At 43.7% G+C, this 14,079-nt stretch overlaps 1 protein-coding gene across 1 annotated transcript in view; it reads left to right on the plus strand.

Annotated features, from left to right (window-relative positions):
• LOC139620827 (nuclear receptor coactivator 3-like) overlaps positions 1–11,659 on the plus strand; it is a 59,788-nt gene extending 48,129 nt beyond the window's left edge. Inside the window, exons 10-23 of the mRNA XM_071476753.1 lie at positions 97–244; positions 537–1,051; positions 1,160–2,274; positions 2,478–2,610; positions 3,361–3,519; positions 3,734–3,964; positions 4,492–4,597; positions 4,703–4,874; positions 5,214–5,540; positions 5,956–6,054; positions 7,083–7,335; positions 7,656–7,833; positions 7,956–8,160; positions 8,895–11,659. Of these exons, the coding sequence (XP_071332854.1) occupies positions 97–244; positions 537–1,051; positions 1,160–2,274; positions 2,478–2,610; positions 3,361–3,519; positions 3,734–3,964; positions 4,492–4,597; positions 4,703–4,874; positions 5,214–5,540; positions 5,956–6,054; positions 7,083–7,335; positions 7,656–7,833; positions 7,956–8,160; positions 8,895–8,906 (3,653 nt within the window). The 3' untranslated portion in view covers positions 8,907–11,659. The remainder of the gene's footprint in view (positions 1–96; positions 245–536; positions 1,052–1,159; positions 2,275–2,477; positions 2,611–3,360; positions 3,520–3,733; positions 3,965–4,491; positions 4,598–4,702; positions 4,875–5,213; positions 5,541–5,955; positions 6,055–7,082; positions 7,336–7,655; positions 7,834–7,955; positions 8,161–8,894) is intronic.
• The last annotated feature ends 2,420 nt before the right edge of the window (positions 11,660–14,079 follow it).

The raw sequence follows: 14,079 nt of genomic DNA on the forward strand, positions 1-14,079 counted from the left end.
ACAGAGTTGGTTTGAACATGAAGGCAGTGATTGATGGCCTTTGTTATCAGATAAGTGTTTCATGGTGTTAATCTGTCGTTTTATCTGTCTGCACAGCCTTTCTGCAGGGTCACGCTGAGACACCCCTGTACCGCTTCTCTCTATCCGACGGCACTCCAGTCACAGCCCAGACCAAGAGCAAACTGTACCGTCACCCCATGAGCAACGAGCCGCAAGGCTTCATCTCCACTCACCTACTACAGAGGTAATGACAAACTGAAAATACATGCTCGATTCAAACACAGAGAAGCATATGCCATTTACTGTATTGACAAAAAAAGCACTTCCAGCATATCTATGCAAGGCATCCAAGGCATTCATGCCACACGAATAGCTGAAGTAGTGGCTGAAGTAGCTTTTATACACTGATGCCCTCTGAAACAGTGAAAAGACTCCACATAGGAGCTTCTATTTTAGTTGAATTTCTGTTGTCTAGTGTTTTCAAGGTTTTTGCAGTTTTCAAACCTTGCGCTTGTTCTCCCTCTCCTTCCACACAGAGAACCAAACGGCTACCGCTCAGCTCAGGGTGGGAACATGATGCCCAACACTATGAGACAACAGGGCATGGCCAACCCAAATGCCCAAATGAACATGAACACCAGTGGGGGGATGGGTATGGGGGGCATGGGCGGCATGAACAGGGGCTTCGGCATGAACGAGCAGGGCCACATGGGTCATATGGGTCCAATGGGAGGCGGCTCTATGTACGGAGGGGGCGGTGGAGGAGGAAGTGGAGGCGGAGGCATGGGCAACCGCATGATGCAGATGAATCAGATGGGGCAGATGAATCAGGTGGGGCACATGAATCAGATGGGTCCCATGAATCACCCAGGCCAAGGCATGCAGCAGCACCCTCAGCAGCCCCCGTTTCAGAGCAGTGGCGGGTTTGGGCTCAGTGGTATGAACAGCCCTTCAGGGAGCCCCAGAATGGGTGGCCCCCAGCAGGGACTCCTGATGTCACCCCGGAATCGAGGGAGCCCAAAAATGGGTGCCAACCAGTTCTCACCTGGAGGTAAGTCTATCACTGTCCAGAAATTTAGCATCAGGATGATTTATAATTTGTTTGATGAATGTGTTTGATTAGATTCATTTGATTTTATGAACTTTGTTTCTGTTGCAGGCATTCACTCTCCAATGAGTGGCATTGGCAGTGGTGGAGGAAGTGGAGGGAGCACTACCACCTTCTCCAGCAGCTCCCTAAACGCCCTACAAGCCATCAGTGAAGGAGTAGGGAGCTCCCTCCCCTCCACCTTAACGTCTCCCTCGCCAGCCCACAAACCAGACAGCTCACCCAGCATCCACTCCTCCTCTTCCTCTCAGCCCAGTCAGCCTGCCAAACCTGGCCCAGATGGCTCCAAAAGCCCAGCAGGAGGTTTAGGGCCTGGACCTGGGGATCATCACCACCCCATGCACCATCACCACCATCATCAGCATCCTCAGGCTGAGAGTTCTGGAGACCGACCAGACAGCCAGGCAGCTACAGCGACTAAAGAGTCTGGAGAGGGGAGCAATGAGGCGGGGGTGGCGAGCGCCGAACCCCCTCGGAGGGTGCCAGACAGTAAGGGGCATAAGAAGTTGCTGCAGTTGCTGACTTCCCCAACTGAGGAGCTGGGAATATGTGGCAGCGGGCCAACAGGTCCCCCTGTACCACCACCAGCAACCAGCAGCAGTACTCCTGCAGCATCAGACAGTAAGGACCCCACTGGAGGCATGACTAGCCCCTCATCCACTGGGGTCTCCTCTTCTTCAGCCAGTGCCAATCCAGGCCAGGCAAGCGGGCCAGGGGGAGTGTCAACATCGATTTCATCAGCTCACTACTCAGGCTCGCTACAAGAGAAGCACAAGATCCTCCACAAGCTTCTTCAAAATGGCAATACCCCAGATGAAGTAGCTAAAATCACAGCTGAGGCTACAGGAAAGGTGTCACTTGGGAGCCAGGAGGGTGGTGAGGTTGGGACAGGAGGATCAGGGGCGGGGACCGGGTCTGGGTCGATCATGGAGCCTAAGCAGGAGCAGCATAGCCCCAAGAAGGAAAAGACCCACGCCCTCCTCCACTACCTCCTCAACAAGGATGATTCCAAAGAGCCAGTGGACGTCAAGCCTAAACTCGAAGAGCTAGAGGGGAAGGGACCTCCGGGGGCTGCTGGCGGCCCTCCACGAAATGGCTCCGGATCTGGGACTGGCCCTACACCTGAGCATCCTGAGGGCAAGATCAAGTCAGAACCACCTGATGACGTAAGATTGCTTCTTGGTTAATTATTAATTGGAAAATAACTATAATTTTGAATACAGAATATATCTACACATGTCATGTCAAAAGCAACTACTGCTGTTGGTCTGTTTGGTCCTTATTTGGACTTAGTACTGTTGATTTGGATAAATGGGAATCTTCACTGATATTTACATAAGGACTAATGTGGACTATTTTTAATGTTCAGTTGCACAACCTGGAGTCTATCCTGGGAGATCTGAGGGGTTCAAGCTCTGACTTTTACCCAGATCAGGCTGGAGGTGGAGGGGCCAACGACACAGGAACCAAACCTCAGGGTTGCCTTGACGACAGTCTGCAGGGTAGGTGATGATATCAATATGCAATGCCAGTGAAACATCTGGCATCACTGTGTGCTGTCTTTTTGGAGTTTTGCTACAAGTATAAGCCTCAATATTTTTGACTCTCTCTCCTTAGCCAAAGCTTTTTACGAGCTGGAATGACGTTTGTTTCTCCTTTGAAACTTTTTGAACTGATCTTCAAAACAAAACAGTGGCAAAAAGTATAACTTAACATTTAAAAGTGCTTTTGGCAATAAAAAAAGGTGGCCACATGTCTGCTGCAGCTACAGAGTATAAACATTTCAGTGCTGCTTATAATCACTGTCATGGGAATAACACTACTAACATTTAGAAAATTCAAAGATGCGTATGCAAAGCTGTTTAAAATTATTAATTATACCCTCACTCTGAATAAATTCATAAGAACACACTGGTGAGGCTGAAAAGGTGAAAGAGTTCAGTAACATAATGTTTGTGGAAAATGCACAATAAAGCACATTACAAAAGTAGTGTTAATTGTTTGTGGTTGGTTACTGTGACAGTTGTCTTCATTTAATTAATTTATTTATGAATCCATCAGAATATATTATTATAAAAACGGAAAAAATCTAATCTTATAAGGTTTCAGTATTTTCAAAATGCCAGAAGGTACTGAGATATTAGTTCTTCCCATATCTCGCATTCCTAATTTCATGAAACACAGACATTGTTCTACCCACTTTTGAGAAAACAGAAACCATTTCACCAATAAGTCTATACTTTTGTTTGCAGGGAGCCCAGGAATGGGTCCGGCACCTCGGGGGCCCTTCCAGAGGGCTATGTCCATGGATGGGAAGCCTCCTGGTGGGCCTGGAGGACCAGGTAGACGCCCCATGCTTATCAAGCAGGAGAACATAATGGGCAGCCCAGACGGCTACCCAGGAAACATGGGTATGTGTTCGAGTGGCCCAACATTTATTTTCAGCACATTTTGTCTCCCCCTTTCTCTGCCTCCCTCCCCCCACCATTATTAGGGTATGTCTTAGGTCCGTGACTATATGAGAATTTATATAAGACGCGGTAAATGTTGAGGACCAAGGCTGGGCCACACTGCTCTTCTTTAATGTTATTGATATATGCACATCTGGTGTTTATTCATTACCAGGACCAATGAATAGGGGCATGGTTCCCCAGAGGTCTCCCATGGGGGGGTCAAGTGAGTGGGGCATGCCCCGCTCCAGTGCCAGTCCAGTGGGCTCAGCAGGACACCCGTCTATGATGCGCCCAGGCCTGGAGTACAACAATGGCAAGGGCATGATGTCAGGACCCATGGTCAGCCGCTCCAACAGCGTCCCGGGCACCAGGTCTATGCTGCAGCAACAGCTCATGGATATGGGTATGTTTATTAAACTAGCTCCCAGACACTGATGGTGTTCAAGACATTATCATAGGCACAGTTACGTGAAGATACGTAACAGAAATCAGGCAGAAGTGTGAAAGTACATAAAAACCTACAGCCATGCTAACAGCTCTCTGACACTTTACTCAGACACACTAGTGCCTTGAGATAAATGCAAATGTCAGCATACTAACACGCTCACAGTGACAATGCGAACATGCTGATGTTTTGCAGGTAAAATGTTTACCATGTTCACCATCTTAGTGTAGCTTGTTAGCATGCTAACATTTGGTAAGCACCAGTTTGGCCCGACGGTGGCACGAGATGAGAAGTTTGAGGATCGCCAAAGTTTAAAAACGTGTGCAAACCTTTCTGAATTGCATATTTTTTCATCTTTGGCGAATCCACATCTGACATGACACGACATACTGTACGTCCCTGTCCATTACATACTACCTGTACAATCAGTAGCATCTTAATTTCCCAGCCACTCTGTATAAACTTGCGCTGTCTTTTTGGTTTAGGAGGCTCTGCTGACATGGGGATGGGTATGAGCCCCTTTAGCCAGCAGGGCCAGCCCAACCAGTCCCCCTCCTGGCCGGACACCATGATGGGCATGGAGGGTAACAGGTGAGTGCAACATCCCTTATTAATCCGTATTAATAACTGATTAGTTACAGTGACCTCAGTAAGTAGTTCATATCAAACCTCATGGTGAGCTTCTTTGTGATGTAGACGGCAGTTTGGCAACACCTTGGATGATCTTCTGGTGCCCCCCACCACCAGTGAGGGACAGAGCGATGAGCGGGCACTCCTGGATCAGCTGGACTCTCTGCTGAATAACACAGATGGCATCGCTCTGGAGGAGATAGACCGAGCCCTGGGCATCCCAGACCTCGTCAGCCAGGTGAGGTCATATGAAAAAAATTTTTAAAAAGCTGGATAAACAACACGCTGATCTCTGTCCTCTTATCGATCCATCTATAATGATGTAAAAGCAGAAAACATCACCCTGCATGTCATGACTCATAAGTGAGCACTATGTTCGTCTTCGCATTAGATATTTCAGTCATGACTCACTGTGTTCAGACTGTTCTGTCACTGGAAGGAGATAGATGAGCCCAGAGGGATCCGTTTGTTCTGCTTAGAAAAAGACAATTACAGAGCCAACCAGTTGGAAATTAATCAATGAGATGGAGAAGTTTGACAGACTTATCTTTTTGTCCTCTTGTCCTATCTACTCCAGACCCAGGGCCCAGAGCAGCAGCTGGAGCCTTTTCCAGGACAGGACCCATCCATGGTGCTTGACCAGAAGCCTCTCTATGGACAGGGCTACCCCGGACCCCCTGCCATGCCGATGCAGTCTGGCTATGGAGGGAACCCCATGCAGGGTCAGGCCCAGCAAGGGGGGTTTGGGCCCATGCTGTCACAGATGGGCCAAGGTGGCAGTTTCCCTGGTATGGGTGGGATGGGGGGCATGGGGCATCCTCGTGCCAACATGATGAGACCCAGGATGATGAGTGCCAACAAGCCCATGAGACTCCAGCTGCAACAGAGGCTGCAGGGACAGCAGGTATGAATACAGGGAGCTCACTCATTCAACAGTTCACATGAAGATATTTAGCTTGTGTCCCTCTTGGTCTGGTATGGTACTAAGTGTAATCTAACCATGTGAGTATGTAGTGTGTTCACCCTGCAACAGTTATTAATTTAGGTGTACCAATTTAAAAATTAAAATCAGTGGAGGTTTTACTTACAGCTGGGAGAAGGTGACATTACCATGTTACAACAACTAGAAACAAAGGAATAGATTAATAAGACCTGGGGAACATTTTACCTGCTATTGAAGGGGCTTAAGTGGGGTAGCACCCTAGAGTTGCATCATCAATGTAAGTAGTAGATTTATCTGTAAATATGTCATAGAAGTGGGACATGGTCAGCATAACATTTGCTTCATCTTATGTTTGATGTTCTTTTTCCATCTTCAGTTCATGAATCAGACACGGCAGGGCATGGCCATGAAGATGGAGAACCCAGGAGGCAACCCTGGCATGAGGCCTGGCATGCAGCCTGGCATGGGAGGACAGGTAGATGTTATATCTAACAACTGACTCGCAAATGACTGTTAAATGGCACAAACCTTTCTCTGCCAAGTGTGCACACACATCCAAAGAATATGCCTTCACTTGTCAGTAGCTCTCAGGGAACTCACATGCAGCACTAATACAAAAAGATAATTGTACACAAGCTCAGAGTTCACATGGCTGAGATAAGGGTTCATGAGTGTAGTAGCCTGTGGGAAGAAGTGATCTGAAGCACATTCGAGAGGAGAAGTTTAAATCAGTTGTGGCCCAGGTGTGAGATATCTGCAAACACCCGACCACTTCCAAGCCCCTCAGGGTGTTTTCACCAATGGTCTTTTAGTACCACTTTGTAATAAGTCACCCTTTATAAAGGGTTTGCAAGTCTAAACTCGTGGCTTTATTAATGGTTAATAAATCTAATTTGATAAATCAGTTAAGCCGTTAATAAGAGCAGCTTAAATTCCTGTGGTTGTGGTTTATCCTCCTGCAGGATGCCTCTCTTTTTAGATCTTTAGCTGATCTACAACATTAATAAAGCCATTAGTTACAACTTATACAGTAAACCTTTATTATGGTGACTTATATTTATTCTTAGATATAATTTGGGCATGTTTGGCCACATGAGATCTAAAGTATGGTTTAAGGATAATAGTTACCCTCCGGCTGGAATCCACCTTCATCTTAACAATTTAAAGTATCAGTTCCAAGTTATGACAGCACCAGAGGACGAGCTGTTCAACCTCTTGTCTGTTAGCAGATTTATCTCTGTATCAGAGGAGGCGATGGCTCACACTGTGACTGTTAACTTCAGTTGTGTGAATACATCATCTGAGAGGTTAAAGGCCGTGTTAAAGACCTTGATACAACTTTCAAGTGTTTCATCTGACTGTTGCATTTGAGTGAAATTGAAAATAAAATCACCCAAACCATTTTTAACATTATACAATTTCTAACATATTTATATAGTTTATATATCAATACACCCCCCCCACACACACACACACTTCTTGATCATATGTCTGTTTTTGCAGCCGGGGTTCCTCAATGCTCAGATGATGGCTCAGCGCAGCAGGGAGATGGTCACCATGCAGATGAGGAGGCAGCGCATGATGATGCTGATGCAGCAGCAACAGCAGCAGGCAGTGGCGGCGGCGGCGGCTGCAGCTGCAGGAGGGTTCAGTCCGCCTCCAAACGTCACAGCTCCCGGTGGAATGGACAACCCTATGGGAGGGCCAAACATGGGCCAGCCAGGCCCCCAGCAGTTTGGCTACGGTGGGAACTATGGTGAGTTTACTGAGACAGGTGCCCAGTAGAATACTGCTGCTCCCTGGTGGTGAGTCTGTGCGCTGCAGGGTTCATGTAAAAAGGAAGTTTGTGTCAAAAAAAAGAAAATTCGTCAGAAGGTTGTCTGTGTACATCTCTCTTGTCTCTGTTTTTTTTATAGTCAGACCAAATGTTGTTATTGAAGGGATAGTAAGTATCAGAACACACTCCCAGGCTATAGGATCGTCATTTATCTTTCATTAATCATGTGTGTAAATGATCTATTATCGATTTTGTGTGAGGAGCAGAGTGAGCTCATGTTGGATGATTTATCTCCACAGGGATGGGACAGCAGGGAGACCCCTCGTTTGGCCCATCAGGTGGCAGTCCTCCTAACGCCATGATGCCAGGCCGCCTGGGGCCACAAAACCCCATGATGCAACAGCACCCACAGGGTGGTCCCATGTACCAGGGCGCAGATATGAAAGGCTGGTCGCAGGGAGGCATGGGCCGCAATAGGTACGATATCAAGCATGTTTACTACAGTACATCCAGCTGGGAGAGGAAGAGAGAGATGGAGAGAGTTTGGCTTCAGGTTTTCACTTTAACCCGTCTTCCTTCCTGTCGCTCTTCTTCACCAGTTCATATCCTCAGCAACAGTTTGGGCAGCAAGGACCTCCGGGGCAGCAGCAGTTTGGGCAGCAGGGGAATCCAGGGCAGTATGGAGGTATGATGATGAACGGGGGCATGCCAGCCAGTGGAGGAGGAGGACACATGGGCCAGATGGGTGGACAGATGGGTATGAACCCAATGGTGATGGGACGCATGCCTATGGGACCTGATCAGGTATGTGCAGAGGGTAGAAGAGTCCGAATACTTAAAGGGCAGGTTGAGTTTTTTTTTTCATCCTGAAACAGTATTGACATGGTCATATGTACAGTGAAAGGATTATTAGTAAGTGAGTGGTTAATTATTATATCAATTTCAGTGTAAGAGATGGGGAACAAAAAGAGTTTGGCAAATCGAGTGGTGAAAGTGTTTTACTGCAAATGTCCACTTTGTTTTACTCTCCCTCTGTTGTGGCTCAACAAGGAAACACAAATACATGTTCTTCCTGTTTTTATGCACATGTTCAAATTGCCCACATAAAAACAGAGGGGAAATGCCAAAAATGCAAAAAAGTTTATTCTGTGTGGCTGTGTGCCACAAAGTTCAATGAAAACTTTTTGGAAGCTTTTACTGCATTGAAAAGATGAAAAATAGCAGTAGCTGTGTGGAGCGATGTTAAATTAAGAGATTAAAAACAACCATAAATTCCATATTTCCATCATGTTAAATTAACTTCAGATTCTCCGATATTAATTGACATTGCTTTGCAAAGAGATTTCCCTCCATCCAGTGTGGGCAGGAACAATTATAGCGTCCAGTAATCCTTTCAATGTACATATGTGTAAGTCAAAAAAATTGTGAATCTATCCTGTCTGATACTGGTGGCTGTTTTGAGAGCAGAGATTTATTGATTCCTGTTTTATGCACTTCTCTCCCTCACTTGTCTTCCTCTTCTCCTCCCTGCCGTCTAGAAATACTGCTGAACATCGTGACGGACACATTTATCTCACTGTGATCTCCATTCAGAGATAGGACACGGCTGCAGCACTGTGTGTAGTGCTTCACTCCCACCAGACGGGGGAGTGAACTTCCCTTTGGACTCATGGCCAGTAGCGGCAGTCTGGCAACCTGAGGAAAACAGACAGACTGTCATACATACAATACGTACACGGAAGCACACGGCGTTCATGAAAATCAGAAACACTGTGACTCCTTCACACGCGTGAACTCGTATGGACTGTCGGACAGACAGCTCTGTGATTCCTCTCGTAGCCTGTAGTTGAATATTCCTCTCTGTATGAGCGGTGTGTGTGTGTGCCTCAGTTCACACACCCCGCTGGCTGGACCAAACCAGTGACATTTTGCGCAGATCACAGACTCGGACAAACGTGTGCCCACACCCTCTCCTTTGTCGAATGTACCATGAAGCTGTGTTCAGATTTGATAATGTGGGATTCCTCTCTTGTCTCTGAACTTAGTGGGATTTGTATCTGTCGTCTCTCTGCTGCTCCTGGAAGATCTCTGCGACGCAAAAAGTGAACACGCTTCCAGATGACGAGCCATCAGATTGTGACACTCAGATGAATGTCATTAAGCAGTAGCACATTGTGCCAGGACGCCGCTGGGCTGAAGTACAACTGAATTATTTGTTGGCTGATTGCACTTTAAGGAAAGGCCAACATCAAAAGGATTGTGGCAATATAGAGGCCTTTACCCAAGAAATAACGCATAGCAGCAGACATTTACTGTTTATTTTTGTGTGTGTGTGTTCTCCAAGTTTTCCTCTGAGAAATAGGGGCTGTGGATTGGAAATGGGTAACCTTGATGATCTTTGTTCTAAAGTGGGAACCAGTAGAAAGGCAGAAAGCACAGATTTTATCCTCTCTTCTACAGTGTACCGATTTATTACAAAAAGAGAAATTCATAGTTTGTAAGTCATTTTAAAATCACTCTTGAAACAGACAGGCTGCGATTAATGTTCAAAACTCCACTTATATTTATACAGATTCACAAGGAGGTCATTTTATCATTCCAGAGGTAATTTTTAAATCCAAATGTTGCAGATATTTTGGTTACCTTGCACCAATTTACAGTGTTACTATAAGTGCAGAAATTGAATTGATTGTCATTGATAAAACTGATGTCTGTATTAGCTCATACTAAAAGAAAGTGTTGGATTTCAGTGTAGGCGTGCAGATTTCTAGCAATAATCCTTCCTCCTGGTTTTCCTCTGAGGACAAAGCTGAAGCATCATTTACTCAAAGTGACGGTACTGCAGTATTAGACATGATGTCTTGTTTGGAGCTGTTTTTTCCTTTTGTCTGTGAATATGAATTGTAAATATGCTTCAAATGTACTATATATAAATATATATATGCTTTTGTAGGTCACATACTGTTTTTGCACAAATTGTAAGGCTTGATATTTAAAAGTGTAATTTTCTTATTCCGTCATAGGTCAGCTTTTATTTTCAGTACTTTAACCATTGGTCGGAAAGGAAGGGCCTCTTTTTTTGTAAGCAGTACGTGTAGATTTTCTTTCATACTGCCACTTTCTTTCTCTCAGAAAGCACTTTTTATTTGTGATCTTCAAATCATAAATTTCTCTTTATTTTCTGAGGACATAGTCTTAGCTAAAGAGGTGCTAGTGAGTACATTTTTAAAAATAAATTATTTTTCTTTTGACAAAAAAAAAAAAGAAAAAAAAAAGAAAAAGAAAACACAAAATATGCCTATACAAAAAGAGTTGACACATGATTGTGTTAGGCTTCTAGGGGCCCAGATGTCTTACCAGTATGTGGGGTTGATATTTTCTGATCCGAACCTCATGCTTCCGTGTGTGACTTTAAGTTTCACTCCTGAGATTTCTGTGCTTTGGCTTCTGCTGATTTGATCCTTCAGCCTCAGATATGAGACTCTGGAAATCCTACTGTATAACTGTCTATAAGTCTCTTTGGTTTGTTGATGACAGTTGTTGACAGCTGTTTAATCCTGACGGAAGCAACACAAAGCATTTAAATCCCCTAATTAACTGTATCTCTTTTTTTTGACATTTGAGTTTGCCTTTGTTTTCATTGTATTTCCTATGAAGTGTTTGTTTAGAAATCTACCTTTGAACACATGCTCAATCCAAAGATTTTTGTTTGTCATCCTGCAGTGCGTAGAAACAGTTCCTGACGTAGGTCGTGCAAGTACTCATGTGTGCTTTAACTGTTGCGCATAACCTATAATATACATTGAACTAAGTATGTTTAATTGCATTTATTATATGCCCATCTGACATAGAGTAGAGATGAGTCTGGTTCTGCTGAGGTTTGACTTTTTGTTTGTGATTGTTTCTTCCTTTCTGTTGAACTTGGGGGCCAGTTGAATTGTGGTGCTGCAAACGGTTATTTCACCAGAGAATGTTGAGATTTTCTAAGATGGAAAGGAGGACTCCTGATCGATGTCATCATGTCTCAGATTAATAGCTTGGAGTTGTTTTGTTTTGATTGGTTTGTTTTTTTTTATTTTTAATCCCAATCTTAATGAAGAATATGAAAGATTGATATACAAATATTAGAAAAAACGTCTGTGTTTTGCTTTAAAGGAAAGAAACTCGGAGCTAAAGAAAAGAGAAGACACATCTGGAAAACATACAGTCACTATTAAAGGATGTAAAATACTATTGCATTTTTTTCTTACCTTGTTTCTTGATGTTAATATCGATGTAAATACAAATTTATATTTAAACATTACACTCTCTCCGCTGCCTTTTTGCATGTGTTTGATTGAGTGCATGACTTGACAATTTTAGATACTGTCGCCACAGTTGAGACTGTCAGGAAGCAAACACAGTGATGTGCTACAGATGTGTTTAACGGCACGAAGCGTGCCTTTCAGGATCCACAAGTGCATGTTAAGAGTACAGGTTCCTCTCATCTCAGTATTAAGGAAACATGATGATGACTGGATATTTCCAGTCTGCATTAAGTGGAAGAGGTGTGTGTGTGTGTGTGTGTGGATGGGAGGCATTGACATGTGGAGGGAATTCAGAGTGCGAAGGAAATCTGTGTGGCGAATCCTCAGAGGTGAGCTGAAAGAGACAAACACTTCCTCTCAGACCGGCTCCTGTCAGTGACATTCACGTCCGTGCTACAGCCTACAGCCTCACTTTCATCTGCTGTTTGTTTCCTGCAACTGGTATCCCCCCCTCCCATGTGAGCTTTTGTTATTAATCATCCCACTTTCTTTCACCCACCTCTGAAAAGATCTCCTACCCCCAGGCCATCCCGACTTTTTAGATAACTTTTTCTTTGCAGGCCTGAGTGTGACTGGTTATAAAAATGAGTGTCTGTCAGCAGGGGCGCAGTGCTATTGGAAAACACCTGTGACACAAGTTTCTTTTGTAAGCTCATGTGATCACTGTACGTACGGAGCCAAGTTTATTAGTCATTAGTCAACTGATCACATGATCACATGTTACACTGACTATAAATAATTCATAAAGTCATTATGTTGCACCTCATTTATTTACATTTAAAGGTTACAATAATGCTGCCATCGAGGATTATGTCCATATTGTCTCAATATCCTGTCATCAGTCAAAAGGCTATTATATGGCAGACTGTGAGCCAATAATTAAACCACTTTGGTAAATAAATGAGTGCCAGGACAGCTTTGTTAGACTTTAACACTGAATGACTGTAATTAATAGTAATGCCTTAGTAGTAATGAATGAGATATAAATATATGATTTATTTTGTAATTTATTGTAAGTAGACAGGTAATAGTAGTAGAAATATTATTAATGAGTGCTGATGCACTATAATTGCTGATACTTCACATTATGAATCAAGAATAAAATGCTCAGATCTAGATTTTTTTTAAAATTGTAACTCAGTTATTCTCCACAACATAATAGAAACTTTACACAGTTTCTACACTTCCTGAAACAGTCTCTCTATCAAATTGTGAAGTTTTTTTCACTGTCCTCATTGTTCACAGTCTCCCCCTCTTGGTTTAGGTTTTGGTGGAGGTGACCTTGCAGATGAGTGTCTCTCCTGGTTGTCTGGTCCTGATCCTGCAGGCTGCTGTCCTCACTAAATCGGCTATGGTGGATCAGATCAATTTTCAACAGCCTCATGTTGTTTTGGGGAAATTCATGTTTGCTGTGATGTCAGTATGTACCTCCCGTTCCTTCTATATTTGTTCATTTTCAGTCTGTACAATGTGTCACCTTTCCTGTTCATGTTTCTTCAGCAGGTTTCCATTGGTTCTGCTGTCTGATTCTTGCTCCCTCTCCTTCCCTCACCTCAGGTTTCCGTGTTCCATAATCAAAGTATATTCCTGCATGTTTTGTCTGTTCATTACTCTGCTCCATACACATTTTCTCGAGCATCTCTTCTCTTTCACGGGCACCCCCTGTTTTGAGTTATTAAACAGCAGTCCGTCGGCGTATGTCGCCTCCCTTTCTACCTTTGTGTTGACTTTGCAACTTGACTCTGTGACCATCTCTTCTGTTCTGCTTCTCCGACCAGTCTGAGTTCCTCATCCTGTTCTGTTGGATTTTTGAAGTGCTGATGCTTCTCTTAGTGACACTGGTAACTGTTGAACTGTGTAGTCCATGTTCAGCTCCTCCTTCTGTCTGCCATCTGAATGGTCCACCAGGCTGGCTCTGCTCAGGGCATGGGCAGAAGTTGTATGTTGAGTGGTGGTGTAATTTTAAATACGTGTCGAGAAATATTTTCACTATTTCACAGTGACTTTAAAGTATTATGCAGACCAATCTTATCCCACTTTAATCAGATAATTCTCTTTTTTAAAGTTTACATTTTTAAATGGAGAATTACACAATGTAAAAGTACAGTTAACCTACATCCGGAGAAAGAAAATGCGTTCATTTTTTTTAATATATCTGAATTTAAAAAAGAAAAATTTAACAGAGTAATTATAGATAGATTTTCTAAATCTAAAACACTTTCTAAAATGATTTCAGTGAACATTCAGCTGCAATTACACTGACTACACTGAGTACTATTTTCTTGATCCTTTGAAAGTTTCTTACATTCACCAGAGGTAATCAGCTCTTATACAGAAATTTCAAGTCCCTTTGTAGTTTAGTTTATTCCAGGAAGAAGCTGCAGCGTATTTAAAAAAGGTTTTGCCTAATTCTGTT

Source organism: Trachinotus anak, unplaced genomic scaffold (assembly GCF_046630095.1).
Source record: "Trachinotus anak isolate AG129_WGS33_773 ecotype Australia unplaced genomic scaffold, CSIRO_AGI_Tana_v1 ptg000004l, whole genome shotgun sequence".
NCBI lineage: Eukaryota > Metazoa > Chordata > Actinopteri > Carangiformes > Carangidae > Trachinotus > Trachinotus anak.